The sequence below is a fragment of the Zerene cesonia genome, chromosome 1 (genome assembly GCF_012273895.1).
Source record: "Zerene cesonia ecotype Mississippi chromosome 1, Zerene_cesonia_1.1, whole genome shotgun sequence".
NCBI classification, from domain to species: Eukaryota; Metazoa; Arthropoda; class Insecta; order Lepidoptera; family Pieridae; genus Zerene; species Zerene cesonia.
This window is the reverse complement of record NC_052102.1, coordinates 3298930-3312684: the sequence shown is the minus strand read 5'-3', so window position 1 is coordinate 3312684 and position 13755 is coordinate 3298930. Positions and strand designations below refer to the sequence as shown.

Sequence of the window (13755 nt, the reverse complement as noted above, 5' to 3'; positions counted from 1 at the left end):
TGTGGGGGTGTGGTACTTCCCCGGTGCGAGCTGACCCAATTCGTGCCGAAGCGTGCTCGACTACCACATACAAAAAAAAAATCTTAAAATGTATCCCCATCTGCTTAATTCCTATAATATAGGGGACATGATAGGCGCGTCACCCACTCATAAATTATGTATTTACTTTTCATTGAGGAAGTTGAAATTGAAGGACTTGTCTTTATTACGAAGGAGGAGGGAACTATATATTGTGGAATGGAACGCATATAAATATTTTCGTGAATAGCTGAATTATTTATTGAGTATTCATGGTCTAATCATCTCACTAATATGATATCTCAATCAATTTTAGGGAAAAAAAAATGTTCATGAAAGTCTGCTCACAAGATTGAAATATGTTTTATATTATTGAATATAGCATCACTTTTCATTCTGTATTTTTTCTTTCTTAGTGATAAAATTAAGTGATGGGAGAAAAGATATTAAAAATTAAAGAAACTATTTAATGAAATATGATAGTACTTACAGGTATTTTATTTTTGTTTTCGTTATATTATTCTAATAAACTTCAAATTAATCAAAGCTGAGCGAATGTAGATAGTCCCTTCAAATTAGACCAAATTATAAGAAAAGCAAACCAAAAAGTCACATACAAGCTAAAAATCAGCTAAGTTGGTCAACCTTTTGTTGTACAAACATTAACAATTTTTAAGATTTAAAAATTATTAATACGTTTTTTGTAGATAATTTTATTATCTACAATTTTTGTCTGAAATAATTTTCCGATGATATTTACCTTTTCCCTGAAAATCAAAAATGAATGAAAATCAAATAAAAAAAATTTTTTTTTTTGACCTTTGACCTTGAATAAATTTTTTTCCAAGCAATGCTGGTTACTTCTAAATTTTATTTATAATTGTATTTTGAACAACTTCACTGTTTTTCAGCTTTTTGTGACTTTGTGTATCACGGAATGTCCAGATTGACCGGACTATAGATACCGTCAATAGAATCTCTAAGATTATTGACATTATTGCCATGGAGATATGTTGCAGAAGTAGTTAGCTGCAAAAATTTCGCAAATTTGTCTGTATACGCAGTGGGTCTAATCAGAACATAATGCCCAAAGTCTTAATTTGTTATATAAATGAGATTTGCTTGTACTTTATAGGCGGCGACTTGCGTTCCTGTATTGTGTTACTTGTCAGGTGACACCAGATTGAGAGCAGCATTATTAGGCAGAATGCGAAAGAATTATGCACTACTGCCACCTCAATACGCGATGAGATACCGAAGGGACTAATATTATTTCTTTAAAATTAACTAAATGCGTCTCTTATGAATCTACTGCAAGAACCATGCCTTGTTTAGGCTGGTTGAGGAGTCATGAAGAAGTTCTTCACAATGCTGCAGCCTAGAGTTGGGGTTAACTATACGAAGATTTCTTTGGGATTTATTTCGTACTCTTAATAAATGTGTAAATAACATCTTGTGTTTTATTGATATCAATTGATTCCTGTTTAAATATTTGAAAAATAAATTGATTTGATACTAATTTCAATTGCTGTTAAATTTCCCGCTGCATTTTTATAAAATACGTAGTCGCTTAAATTGTTTATTTGTGAATTATTACTAATTTTTTATTTAACGATACAAAAAGACCAATCCACAGCTATATAATTCAATTTATGCATGTTTTTTTTTCGATGGTGAGTTAAATTAGAAATGAGCATTAAAATATAAACAACGCTTATTACAACATATATAGTTAGGCTAGTGAGTGATATAATGTAGAGGTAAAAATATGTATTCAGAATTCCTTGAACTGCGAAAGTTTGTACAAAATATCATGTGGTTTTAAGCATTGTAACAATGTGTCGGATTAAGAAACAGAGCGTAAACAAACCAGCTCAAGGTATTTAGTTATATTATATAGAAGGTATATAATATACCAAAGTAATTTGATACTGAATAATAAATATAATCAAGACTATAATATTATCCTTGAATTGCAGGTATCGACTTCAGTCAACTTCAGCATTTGTTACAATTATTACATATTTGAAGTTGTTAATATGTCTGTACAGACTTGTGATTGGGATAATTTATTTAACGATGATGATAGATCTACTTTGAAAGAGGGATTGGTTTTAACAGGTAGCTATTGATACAATTATTTTATTGGTATAATCATTTAAATGAATATTTAATTTTTTTTCTAAATTTTTACAAATTAACTCCTATTGAACTTATTTGTAAAAAGTGTTACTTCAAATAGAGATAGACAAGGCTTTTAAAAATTCTAATTCGTTTTACATATTTAGACAAAGTTTTACTGAGGAAGTGGATATTCCATAGTTTTTTTTATTATATTATTATTCAATTAAAAGCCTTTTTTCTTCTTTTTCGTTTATTTTTGTCTGTTGATGTAAATTTTATAAATCTTAACTGTAAAATAAATTGTATGTTTAGTTTGTGTTTATGTTATAAAATTTATTGCGATTCTCAGTGTTGTAAGTTACTTATGCCCAAAGTAAAATGTATTGAAATGTTGATGTTACTCATCAGAAAGCTTTATAGACGAGCCATTAGCTTTATCGATGTCGTAACTTACAACAAAGAAAAGGAATGATACTGAAATAGCTTAGAAAATGTTTGTCTATTTCCAGAATCGGTGTCTGTTATATTAAGTCTGTGGTTGAATCTGGCGCTCTTGTTCACTAATCTAAAATACGATCTCAGCTATCGCAATCTGGCTTTCTTCACGTTAATTAGCTGTTTACGGCGCGTTTTATCTTTGGGCCATTATTTACTTTTATCTGAAAGGTAAGTGATGTACGACAAACTATTTTGATTGTCAAGTCGAGTAATTAATAAGTGAATTATATATTTCATGCAATTTGTATTGTATTTCTGTGAGTATGTTTCAGTCTCTAATATTGCAATAAATCTTTTGAATTGATGATGCAATTTGATTGATGCAATTTAGAGAAACATAAACCATTAATTGGTTCATTATATATTAATGGCTATCTTAAATTACTTATTGATTTTTTTTAATGTATTCATAGTAACTTCCATCATTTATAATATGTGTTAAAATTTGTCTTAATATTTCAGTTGGTTCGATTTTAAGGAATCTTGTACGTTCAACGGCTTTTGGGATACATTTTTATCAGTTTATGAAGTGGAGTGCCTCACTCACGTTTGTATCGAGCGATACGTAGTGCATAAATATATTAATAATGGTAATAATTTTTTAATTCAATTGAATTAAAATCTAATTAGACCAAAATTTTTTTTAATTAATTGCTTTCTGAAGTGTTATACTATAAAAATTATAAACTTAGATTTTGTACGTTTAAAAGAGTCTGGTTATTTTTTATGTTTTCTGAGTGCCTTAACAATTTGTTAAGAATTGAACTATTTACCTCAAGGGAGTGCAAAAAAAATTATTTGATGTATATAATTATATTTGTATACTTACTACCATCTTTTTACTACTACTTTTTAGGATGGGAGCCAATCAAATGGCATTATTGTATGTATCAAGGACTGTGTCTCCTTTTTGCTGCACTTTATTCCACACCGCCCCTCTTTGGTGTCGGTAATTACGGACTAGATTTTACCTGTAACTCGTGTACATTCGACATGGTGTTGCCAGATTCGTGGCAAAAACAATTTATTGTTCTCATATATTTACTACGCAGCGTTAAATCGGGCTCTTTTATGTAAGGATATATTGTTAACACTTTTGAAGTACAATTTATAAATGCTAATAACATTGTTTATTTTTCTTATTTCTGGTTGTTCTTTTAAGGATCGTAATGTTATACTGGGCTCGAAAATTAGAAGCTGGAAACAAAAGCTCAGAAAAAATGATGGAACAAGCACCCTTTACAAAGGTAAATATTACAGTTATTATGAACTTGCTGTTTTTTGTTATAATAATTTAAATTTTTTTATGTCATAGTCGGCAAAGGAGCTGGTGAATCGCATGATAGTAAGCGCTACCTAGCGTTAACGTTTGTAGGGGCGTTAAGCCATTTGCAGAGGCCTAACGTCTTAACAAATGGATCGACGACTAAAAAGGTGTAGGATAAAGAAAGGATTAACGCGAAGAAACACAGTAGCTGCTATTTCACGCCGATCTTCTATGGAGGTGTACCTCTCCAGCGAGCTCGCCCATTTCGTGTTTAAGCGCACTCAACTTTCAATTACACAAGTAGATTAAACATTTGCAAAATGCATTTTTTTTGTATAACGTATAATATACCTAATATTCATTGAGTAGACTCTTTACTTTCTTACATTAGATTATACTTATAGTATAATAACACTTAAATCTTTAAAAATATATCACCGACAATAACCTCGTTTTGTATATAATTTAATAAGTATTAAAACTGAACTTGGTTCGCTAAATATATTGGATGAAGGTATACAATGTTGATTTTGCGTATATTTCAGAGCATAGTTAAAATGACTGTAGTGGTGCTGATGTGTTGGTTACCAATAACTTTGGTGAGGGGGTCGGTGGTGTTATCACAGTTCCTGAATGGGCACACTTCGCTCGTGCCATCAGTACTACTCGTTCAGTGGTCGATGTGGCTGAGTTCGGTGAGTATTATTTCGGATATCTATAGCTCTAGTGAGTCTCCATCAACTGTTAAGCTAGAGTCTAGCTTGATTGATTGTTGCATTTCACTTCTTAATCGAAAAAAACGATTATAATTACTTACCCAGTGAGGTTATCAATCAATGAAGTAGATCATTTGTAAAATGTATTAGCTATGACTCTGTTGTTATTCTGTCTTTATTATCTACCAGTGCAACAATATAATTTATACTTAAATTCAGCGCCTTCCCATTTATATTAGCTAGTTTTCTCACAGTGTTTTTAGCTTCAAAATATTTATATTATATTTTGTATACTATAAAATACGTTTACTAAAAAATGATGCATAAAATACAGGTGACATATTTCTTGACTTATTTTTTTTTCAATTAACGTGATCGAAGCCGCACCCTCCGGTGTATTAAGATAATTAACTGTTGCGTAAACCGGTACGTCTTTTTTAACATCTGTGTTATTTTCAGATTTCTCCTGCAGTGATGTCAATAACGTTATTTTTGGTAGACGATCAGATTCGCAAAAAGGCATTGAACTTTTTCAAGATTACGGGAATTAAAGAAACTAAGAAGGAATTATAAAGGATAAATTTAACGTCTATTTTAGAGAATAATCGCACCAAATATTCTATATATTGATATGTTAATCATAATTGACATATTATTATTTACTTTGTAAGAAATTGAAAATTATATTTGGATTCAATTATATCATTAGCTATACTTCGTAAGATTAAAGTTCCTATTTTCACATTTAATCTATATTCTGATGCTTAAAAACAACAGAAAATATATTTTGTACGAAAAGAACTTTATTTTTGTTTTGTTTGATTTTTCACATTTACTGAATAAATTAAACGAATAGAGATAAATGACGAAATATAAGAAAAAAATCTTGTCTTATTGTCTATTTATGTACGACAATTTAACCTATTCAAAATTGGTTTTTATTATTTCGTAACGAATGAAGCAATCAATAAGGTTTAAAAAACAAACGCCAATATTCTTATAATAATGGTAACTTTACTTTAAACATCAGGTAACCGTAATCAAGATGAACAATCAGTCAAAATTACACAAGATGAATTTTGTACGATATTATTTTAGTCAGTCTAATCAAATATTATACAAAACCATTATTGCAAACTCCAGTACAAATTTATGGAAGATTTATAAACTTACATTTTATAGTAAAATGAGGAAGATTGTACTTATCGGATAATATTTGTAAACGTTGCTCAACTGTCATTAATCTAAGTGATAGTTATTTAGTATTTACATTCCTTTTTGTTAAATTCTACGTACATGTTTGGTCCACAATAAGGCCATCTATGATTTACACCGTTCCCTTGTTTGCAGTAATTTCACAGATTTTGAAATTCTTATCTATAATACATTTTCACATATTCATATTTTTTAATAGTATATAAATGAATATACTGTTTAAAATTTTTATACATACTCATCGCAAACAATCATACAGTGCAGTTAGTATTCGAGAAAAATTTAGTTGACAGATATGTATTTTGTTCAACATTCTATGATAAGATTCGTGTAAAATAGGTATGTTGAAGAAACTCACACTTTATCGCACAAGTAAATCATAACAAACTTTACAATATTTTTTCTTTTAACACTTACTATAATGAATTTGTTGCAGTCACTTAACCTTACTTAAATCACACTATATTTTACACAATATATTTTTTCGATAAACATATTTAATTTATTATTTTTACACTTTATTATCATACTTACGCGCACTTTTTTCACATTTTTCTTTGGAATGGGCTTAATTATCGTCCAAAATGTCATCACATTCACTAGAGTTATTGATCACACAGTTTTTTTCAGTTTCTATTATAAAATCGATATTATCGTCTAAAGTTGTTGTATATACCCTGTTGCTATATGTGTCCTCAGTGGAGGTAATGGAGGACGGTGTTGAGGGACTGCAGAGTACAATAACGGGGTACTCATATTTAGTCCCTCTGAACTTATCCTGCTAAATGCTCTCCATGTCTGTATTCTGGTTCCATCTACTCCTATTGTTTCTCCTTTCGAGTACAGGTATTAGGAATAGTATGATGCCACTCAGGGAAATAGTGCCACCGGCGACGTAGAAGCCGGGCGCATATGATTTATATGTGTCGTAAAGCCATCCTGTAATTAGATGAATATTTTAGAATTTTGTTTGTTAAAATGTCTATCAACATATTATATTTTTAAGCTTTCATGGTACAAATGAACTTGCTTCTTATTGTTATGCAATTACCTGCAAACGGTGGACCAATAAGAGATGCGATCCCTTGAAACAGTAGGAGCAACCCAAATGCGTTTGTTAATTTCTCTAATCCCAAGAGATCTACTAGCACCACTGAAGTGAGCCCAACATAAGCACCAATAGTGAAGCCAAATGCAGTTGCATAAAGAGCCAAACCCCAAAATTCCCAACAGGCCATAGCCAACGCCGTACCTGAAATAATATTATTATATTTTAAACATACTGTTAGATACAATAAAAAATAATTTTATAATAAAATAGCGATTGATTAACTTACTTATTCCGGCTATGGTAAGGCATATATTGTAAGCCAATAGTCGATTAACCCACGGTTTATCACTTATATATCCAAGAATGACTCTTCCTACTAAATTTGATGCACCTATGATAGAGATCAAATATGGCGGATTCTCTATGCCCAAGCTTTCACTCATAGGCACTGTATAGACATATGGTATATAAAATCCTATACTAGTTAAAAAGTTTGATAGTGAAAATAATATAAAAATAGGATCTATAAGAAGTGAAACGTCAAGCATTTCTGATAAGGCGATTTTGAACTCGTCTGAACATGGAAGCCAGCCACATCGCGTTTCTCGTTCTTCTCTTTTCATTGATACTTGAGATCTTTCCATGGATGGTCCTCTGAGTCGCGCTAAACTTGTCATACTTCCTTGGTACAACACGTCTGGGCGCTGCATTATACCACTTCCGTGACGTGAACTCATGTGTCTTTGCTCTTGTGGTTTATTCAATGCTGGCTGCGATAGAGTAAGCCTAGCCACATCCTCTTCTATTTTACCGTTTGCTCGTACAACGTGCTCTGTACTTTGAGATCTTTTCAGAGGCGATTTATTTTGTTGTGGTAACATTGGTTCCGTTACGGGGGTTCTTGGGCGTTCAGGTACTGGCCGAAACATGAGTCCTAATGGAATACAATTTAATATAAATGCTCCGATAATGACCATTGCGCCTCGCCATCCATAGTTCGATATTAAAGCGGATGTAATTGGTGCAAAGAGGAATGTTCCTAGGCCAGATCCGCATACAGCTATGCCTGAAAATTAAAAACAATAGGTTTTCAGTTTCCATTAAATATATAAATAATTCATTAAGTATGTGATTACTATGTTGTCTGTTGTTTGAAAAATCGTTTATAGATATTAAATCAATGTGTATAACTAATATTAATAAGGAAATTAAAAAAAAAAACAACAGAAACTAAATAAATCGCTGAAGTCAAACGTTAGGTAACTTTAAGAAATACTTACCAGTGGCAAGACTCCTGTAACGTTCAAACCACACAGTAACGCTAACGATCGCAGGCAAGTATATGAGACCGAAGCCAACGCCAGTGCCTACTCCAATCGTGAATATGAGCGTGGTGACATTGTTGGCGAACGCTGATATCACGACACAGACTGCTGAGAGCATAGCGCCCGCCACTGTTACTGATCGACACCCCCATCGATTTACAAATGAACTTGATATCGGACCTGAAAATATTTTGATTGAAGAAATTAATAACATTTTTAACTATTTTGGTGTTTTTAAATTAAATGTCTAATGCAGAAACACCGCATATTATTGAAATAAAGATAGAAGTAGGTATATTTTTGTTAGTTTTAAATATAAATTACTTTATAATTACTCTACGTTACAAATAGCTTCTTAAATAAATACTTTCAAGATTTGTAGAACGATAAACTATGAGTACCTACCGACGTCTTTAATACTGAGAGATTGTAATTAATAAAGTTTGTAAATATTTGAGAGATATTGAAGGATGAGGTCATTGAATCCCCTGGGTTTTCATTTACATAAGGTAATATTAGCAGCCTTTGAAGTTGCCGGCAATGAATACTTTATTACATATCTATGTATAATTTGTATCTTAGTTATTCAAATTATAAATTAAAACGATAAAACATTTTATGAAAAAGAAAGAATTTACTGTACTTTGATTACCAAAGAAACAAAAGTAAAAGTATTCCGCAATATTTATTAACTGGCTCTACAAGATCTAAACTTCTTCCGATTGCGTCTTCACTAGGGATCCAGAATTTCTTAGTTCATACAAGCGCATTAAAGGAGGCAAAATAGTATATTTTCATGTGGGAATCGAGCACGGTTCGGCACGAATTGGGCCAGCTCGCACCGAGGAAGTACCACAGCCCCACAGAAAGCCGGCGTGAAATAATAGCATGCTACACAATAGCAGTTGCAAATAAAAAACGCAACTCAATACTGTTTCGTGCGGTGTTCTTCCTTATCTGACCCCTTAAAAGTGTATGGGGCATTCGTGAAGGCACGACCTCTGCGAATTTTCATGGGCGGTGGCGAACGCATGCTATCAGGCGAACTACCAGCTCAGTTGCCCGCAATGACATAAAAAAATATATATATTATTTTGGCCCCAATATACTCGTGTTTAAGCTTGGGTAAAAAGTTCGGTCATTCATTATTCAAATTGAGCAACTTGCCGTGACATCGCCAAAATCCTTTATATTAATGATGATAAAAACCTGAGCTAAGGGTGACCCCGACGAGGATAGACACGATCCACGCAGTCTTGCCTTTGCCCTCATTAAAGTAGGTCAGGAACTCTGCATAGAATACGCCAAACGAATAGGTCATGCCATCGGCTGAAAGGGAACAATATTTTAATATTAATTTGCTGTATACACATGTTATAAATACGTGCCTACTACAATGTTGTATGTTAAATCGAAGTTGTGATCTTTTATATTTTGTGTGGAAAGCGGATGAAAGAAATTGATTGTTTTAAGAATTAATTTCTTACTTTACACAATATGATTACGTCCAGCGAGGGAGTGAAACAATGCTTTGTTTCTTTCAGTAAGCTATTTTACCATTGTTTCGTTTATAAAAGCTATACTATCCAAACTATATTTTAATTGTTTTTTAGCTTGAATTTACTTTATTATGATTTATGAATGAACCAAAGGCAGTATAACAAAGACAAAATAATCCTTTAAACAGAACATTCTTCCGTGAATTTATACAGCTTTGTGTAATCTTAACTCTCCTTGGGTATTTATTCTAAGTTTATTTACATTCGCTTTATTTTAATCGCAGAATAGACAATAGTGTGATATTTGTACAAAAAATTTATATATTGTAGTCTGTTTTCATAAAGATTTAATTTTATCATAGAGTTTATAAGTACCACGTGCTATATCATCAGAATGTGATTCTTTCACACAGTTCTGTTATCGTGATAGATTCTCCGCGAACTGGGTTAACATGATAGGCACTTTATAGCCCACAATACCGTGTCACGTCAATATAGCCACTGACAACTCTGCTGCCAACAAACAAAGACTATCACAAATGTGCGGGAACAAGGGAATGTCAGCACATTTCCTTTTGCGTGAGCAACTTATTTACTCTTGGAAGTACATTTTCAAGAGTAAAAGACTTGCTCTCAGAAAAATAATTTTTGAAACAAAATCTCAGTAAAACAATTTTTGAAACAAAGTAAATGACTTTGTTTCAACAATTATTTATTGGCATTAAAGTATAAAAAGATGTTGTGATATTTTATTTTGATACATTTTGCATTCAAATGCAATAAAATCTATTCGGAGCTTACCAAATGTACTACATAACAATTAACAATATAGTATTATTTACTCTGTGATAATGCTTACATTAAAATAAAACAAAAGATCACAAGTCTAAAAAAATTTCTGCTGAATTAACAAAATGTATTATAATAATAGAAATGTGATCATGTACTTTGTAAGCCGTACAAAAAGTTTTCTTCGTAAATATGTTTTCTTAATTTTCATAATATTGATTTTAGACGTACTTTTTCTTCATCACGATTGTACCTACAGTTAATATGAATACCCTCATATTGTTCTGAACAATAGATCTAAGGCATTAAAAGCAGTTGCCGTTGAATTTCAATACCAAAAGCAGTTCGGTGTATTGTATTATATAAGAGATGATTCGATCCGAATAAACGAATAAATAGTCGTGATTTTATTAAGCATCCGTTCCGTTAATTTGATGTACGTACTCTAAAGAGAGTACTTATCCGCCTACTCATTTTATGCGTTATTTTGCCAAGACATAAGACGATTTTATAGAGTTTCGTAAGCGTATACCCACACAAATATACTTTTTTCTCCAGTTGATTTACTTCCTCTGTAGGAGTGAAATTAGTTTATGTTTTAGTTTTCACTTCAATCACTGCTATTTTAAGCAAAGAACTGATATTGTCATTGATTGATCGTATCATATCGATCTCACACTGACAAAAATATTAATGGTATGATTCATCGGTACAATTATGTTAATAAAAGCATGTATTACTCAATCAGATAACAGTTGATAGTGAATTAATATAGCATGCCGCTAAACAATGAATGAATAGATATGTGTCTTCAGTTTTGTAACTATTGTAGATAACAATGCTATAACAAGCGTGGAATTGTTAGCTGTAGCAAGTTATTTATTACCAACCTATATAACACACGGCTTCGTTATTACACCAGGAAAATGACTTATTATAACCGTAAATTTTATAATCTATTTGACGCCCAATATAATAAATCTATCCTTGTTTAATAAAATAACATATTTTATCACAAATCGATTGTAACTAAATGTAGAATAGTATGTTCTTGAATTAAAAGAAACTCAAAGAGAATCATATATAAAAGATCTTTTTCATGGATATAAACATGTTCCTTTTAAAACTTTCATATTAAATATTAACTGTATTAAAGTACCGATTCATTATTTGAGTTTTCAAATGCATATTGTTGATATAGGCAGATATGTAAGTATATAGGCATATATTGAAACTCTTTGTTTATATTGCAACAATTTGTTTATAGTCAATAAGTAATCCTTTTCTTTGAAACTATTTATTCTTGATATTGTTATCGATTTGACATCGACATCTTCAATATTGATATTATAACGTGGGCTATTTTTATCCGATCAGTCAAGAGATAATGAAACAATAGCAATTTTTCTGTCTCCAAGCATAAAATAATACAAGTCTGTAATGTATGTTATAGCGTTTTGATTTTTAAATAAATTTATTTTCCCTTAATGACAATTGTAGCTATATTCGAATAATTTCTCGTTTATGTTTAATTTATTTCTCCTATTTATTGCATATTAACTGCATATATACCTACTACAATAAATATCGTTTCTATAAGTGTCATGTACAAGTATTTACTGTTTGCCAATAATTTCTTACGTAGTGTTGTCAAGATATGATAGCAACAACAGATCATGAGGTCAATGCAATGCTGATTAACAGTAAATAATGTAATGATGAATCACAACACATGTATATGAATCATTTGCACAATTTGTGAATTATTTCTAATTAAATTTATTTTTACTTTATTTTCAAACGATCGATTCGATTATTATTCAAACTGTTTTTTAATCGAACCTTTTGCTACAATGCTTAAAATTAGAATCCAAGGAGGTAGAAACTATTTTGGTTTAAGAGGCGAAAACGAGTTAAATAGACATGATTTGACATCGAGCAACCGGCAGGTAACTTTTTATGAAATTTTTGTCGCGATAAGAGTGTTTTTACAATATTTATTTATTTATAGACCAGTATAGAAATATTATTCAAATTGTTATAGTTCTTTGCTAAAATTTTAATATGTCATATAAATATATTTATATATAAATATAACAACTTGCTACCATCTCAAACAAGTGAATAATAAATTCCATGGCAGTAATTTTTTTATTGTACTTTTTAAATCATGACAGTAACATATAGGAAAATAAAAGGTGCCTATACATACATAACTGAAGTCAACAAGAACACGCAATCTTTAAATCTCAGAGATTAGATAAAAATTTCAGAGGACTATATTATTATTCATATATATTATTTAAATAGTTATGGACATAATATGCGTACAAGGTAACCAGTAATTTACCGTACAAAATCGTTTCAACATGGAAATGGATTATAAAATGGATTATATTTACTTATGAGATTTTGTATTTTAATACTTGTATCTATAAACATATTATAATACATTATCTATACTGTATATGTACTAAAACTAGTATGAGCAATGCTATTAAATGGCTGATTTGACTGCTAAATATTTATAATGGTGCCAAAATAGATAAATGTGGGGCGTTTTATTGATGACGACATCTGTTAGATGTCGAAGTAATGTTTCTATTGGCTTAATTTGTGACCATTTATATTGATAATTTGTTATACACATAATATACTGTACTAGTATATTATGTGTGAAGTAATGAAAACTAATAAACATTTATTTGACAGATAAAATACATAATAAAAATACTGTTATACATATTTACAGAGAAGTGTAAATGCAAGTTAAAGACACATACAGAATCCGATACTGGATTTGGTTGCACTCTTAATTTGGGTTAATTGTATGTATTCATAATTTGTCAACATGTAATATTTTATTTATGAAGTTTATCCTATTGTGAAACATGTTTCTAATGCCTAAGATGGCTGAACATTGAATTATTTCAATATTAAACAAAATACCGCTGCAGGCGACTATTTAAATACAAACAGTTACATTCCAAATACTTTAACAGCTTGATATTTCAAATTCAGCATTTGAAATATCGCAATACCTATAACTTAAAATATCAAATATATGATACTACTGAAATTTATAAATTTCAGGTGCAAATTGCATTTACCAATATACATATTTTTTAACGTTATATCGAACACTTTGTGGTATTATTTGGTTACCATGACAGGCAGAATATAATACTTAGTCTGGCCATAAATACTGTTACACTTAATTATAAAAAAATATTACATTTGAATTTCGAATCTG

At 30.7% G+C, this 13755-nt stretch overlaps 3 protein-coding genes across 4 annotated transcripts in view; 2 read left to right on the top strand and 1 right to left on the bottom strand.

The window, feature by feature from the left end:
- Nucleotides 1-1458, top strand: part of LOC119840249 (visual pigment-like receptor peropsin) — a 5002-nt gene extending 3544 nt beyond the window's left edge. Inside the window, exon 8 of the mRNA XM_038366768.1 lies at nucleotides 1154-1458. Coding sequence (XP_038222696.1) covers nucleotides 1154-1285 — 132 coding nt within the window. The 3' untranslated portion in view covers nucleotides 1286-1458. The remainder of the gene's footprint in view (nucleotides 1-1153) is intronic.
- A 539-nt stretch (nucleotides 1459-1997) lies between these two features.
- Nucleotides 1998-5425, top strand: LOC119840259 (rhodopsin, GQ-coupled-like). Its single transcript, XM_038366779.1, has 7 exons — nucleotides 1998-2139; nucleotides 2652-2808; nucleotides 3103-3230; nucleotides 3497-3713; nucleotides 3803-3887; nucleotides 4453-4602; nucleotides 5083-5425. Exons 1-7 carry the CDS (start codon nucleotides 2058-2060, stop codon nucleotides 5194-5196), a joined length of 933 nt encoding a protein of 310 aa, XP_038222707.1. The 5' UTR covers nucleotides 1998-2057; the 3' UTR covers nucleotides 5197-5425.
- A 112-nt stretch (nucleotides 5426-5537) lies between these two features.
- The window catches only part of LOC119840218 (monocarboxylate transporter 12), a 23866-nt gene continuing 15648 nt past the window's right edge, over nucleotides 5538-13755 (bottom strand). For both annotated transcript variants that reach the window (XM_038366742.1, XM_038366735.1), the window contains exons 3-7: nucleotides 9424-9543; nucleotides 8170-8394; nucleotides 7176-7955; nucleotides 6890-7090; nucleotides 5538-6777 (exon numbers count right to left, since the gene is read on the bottom strand). In XM_038366742.1, the coding sequence (XP_038222670.1) occupies nucleotides 6620-6777; nucleotides 6890-7090; nucleotides 7176-7955; nucleotides 8170-8394; nucleotides 9424-9543 (1484 nt within the window). In that variant the 3' untranslated portion in view covers nucleotides 5538-6619. The remainder of the gene's footprint in view (nucleotides 6778-6889; nucleotides 7091-7175; nucleotides 7956-8169; nucleotides 8395-9423; nucleotides 9544-13755) is intronic.

What these genes read in the sequence shown, in the direction of transcription:
- LOC119840259 (XM_038366779.1), top strand. Translation starts at nt 2,058, where the DNA reads ATGTCTGTACAGACTTGTGATTGGGATAATTTATTTAACGATGATGAT. An exon ending in GCATAAATATATTAATAATG is followed by an intron (nt 3,231 to 3,496) that starts GTAATAATTTTT and finishes ACTACTTTTTAG; the next exon opens with GATGGGAGCCAATCAAATGG. An exon ending in GGTCGATGTGGCTGAGTTCG is followed by an intron (nt 4,603 to 5,082) that starts GTGAGTATTATT and finishes TGTTATTTTCAG; the next exon opens with ATTTCTCCTGCAGTGATGTC.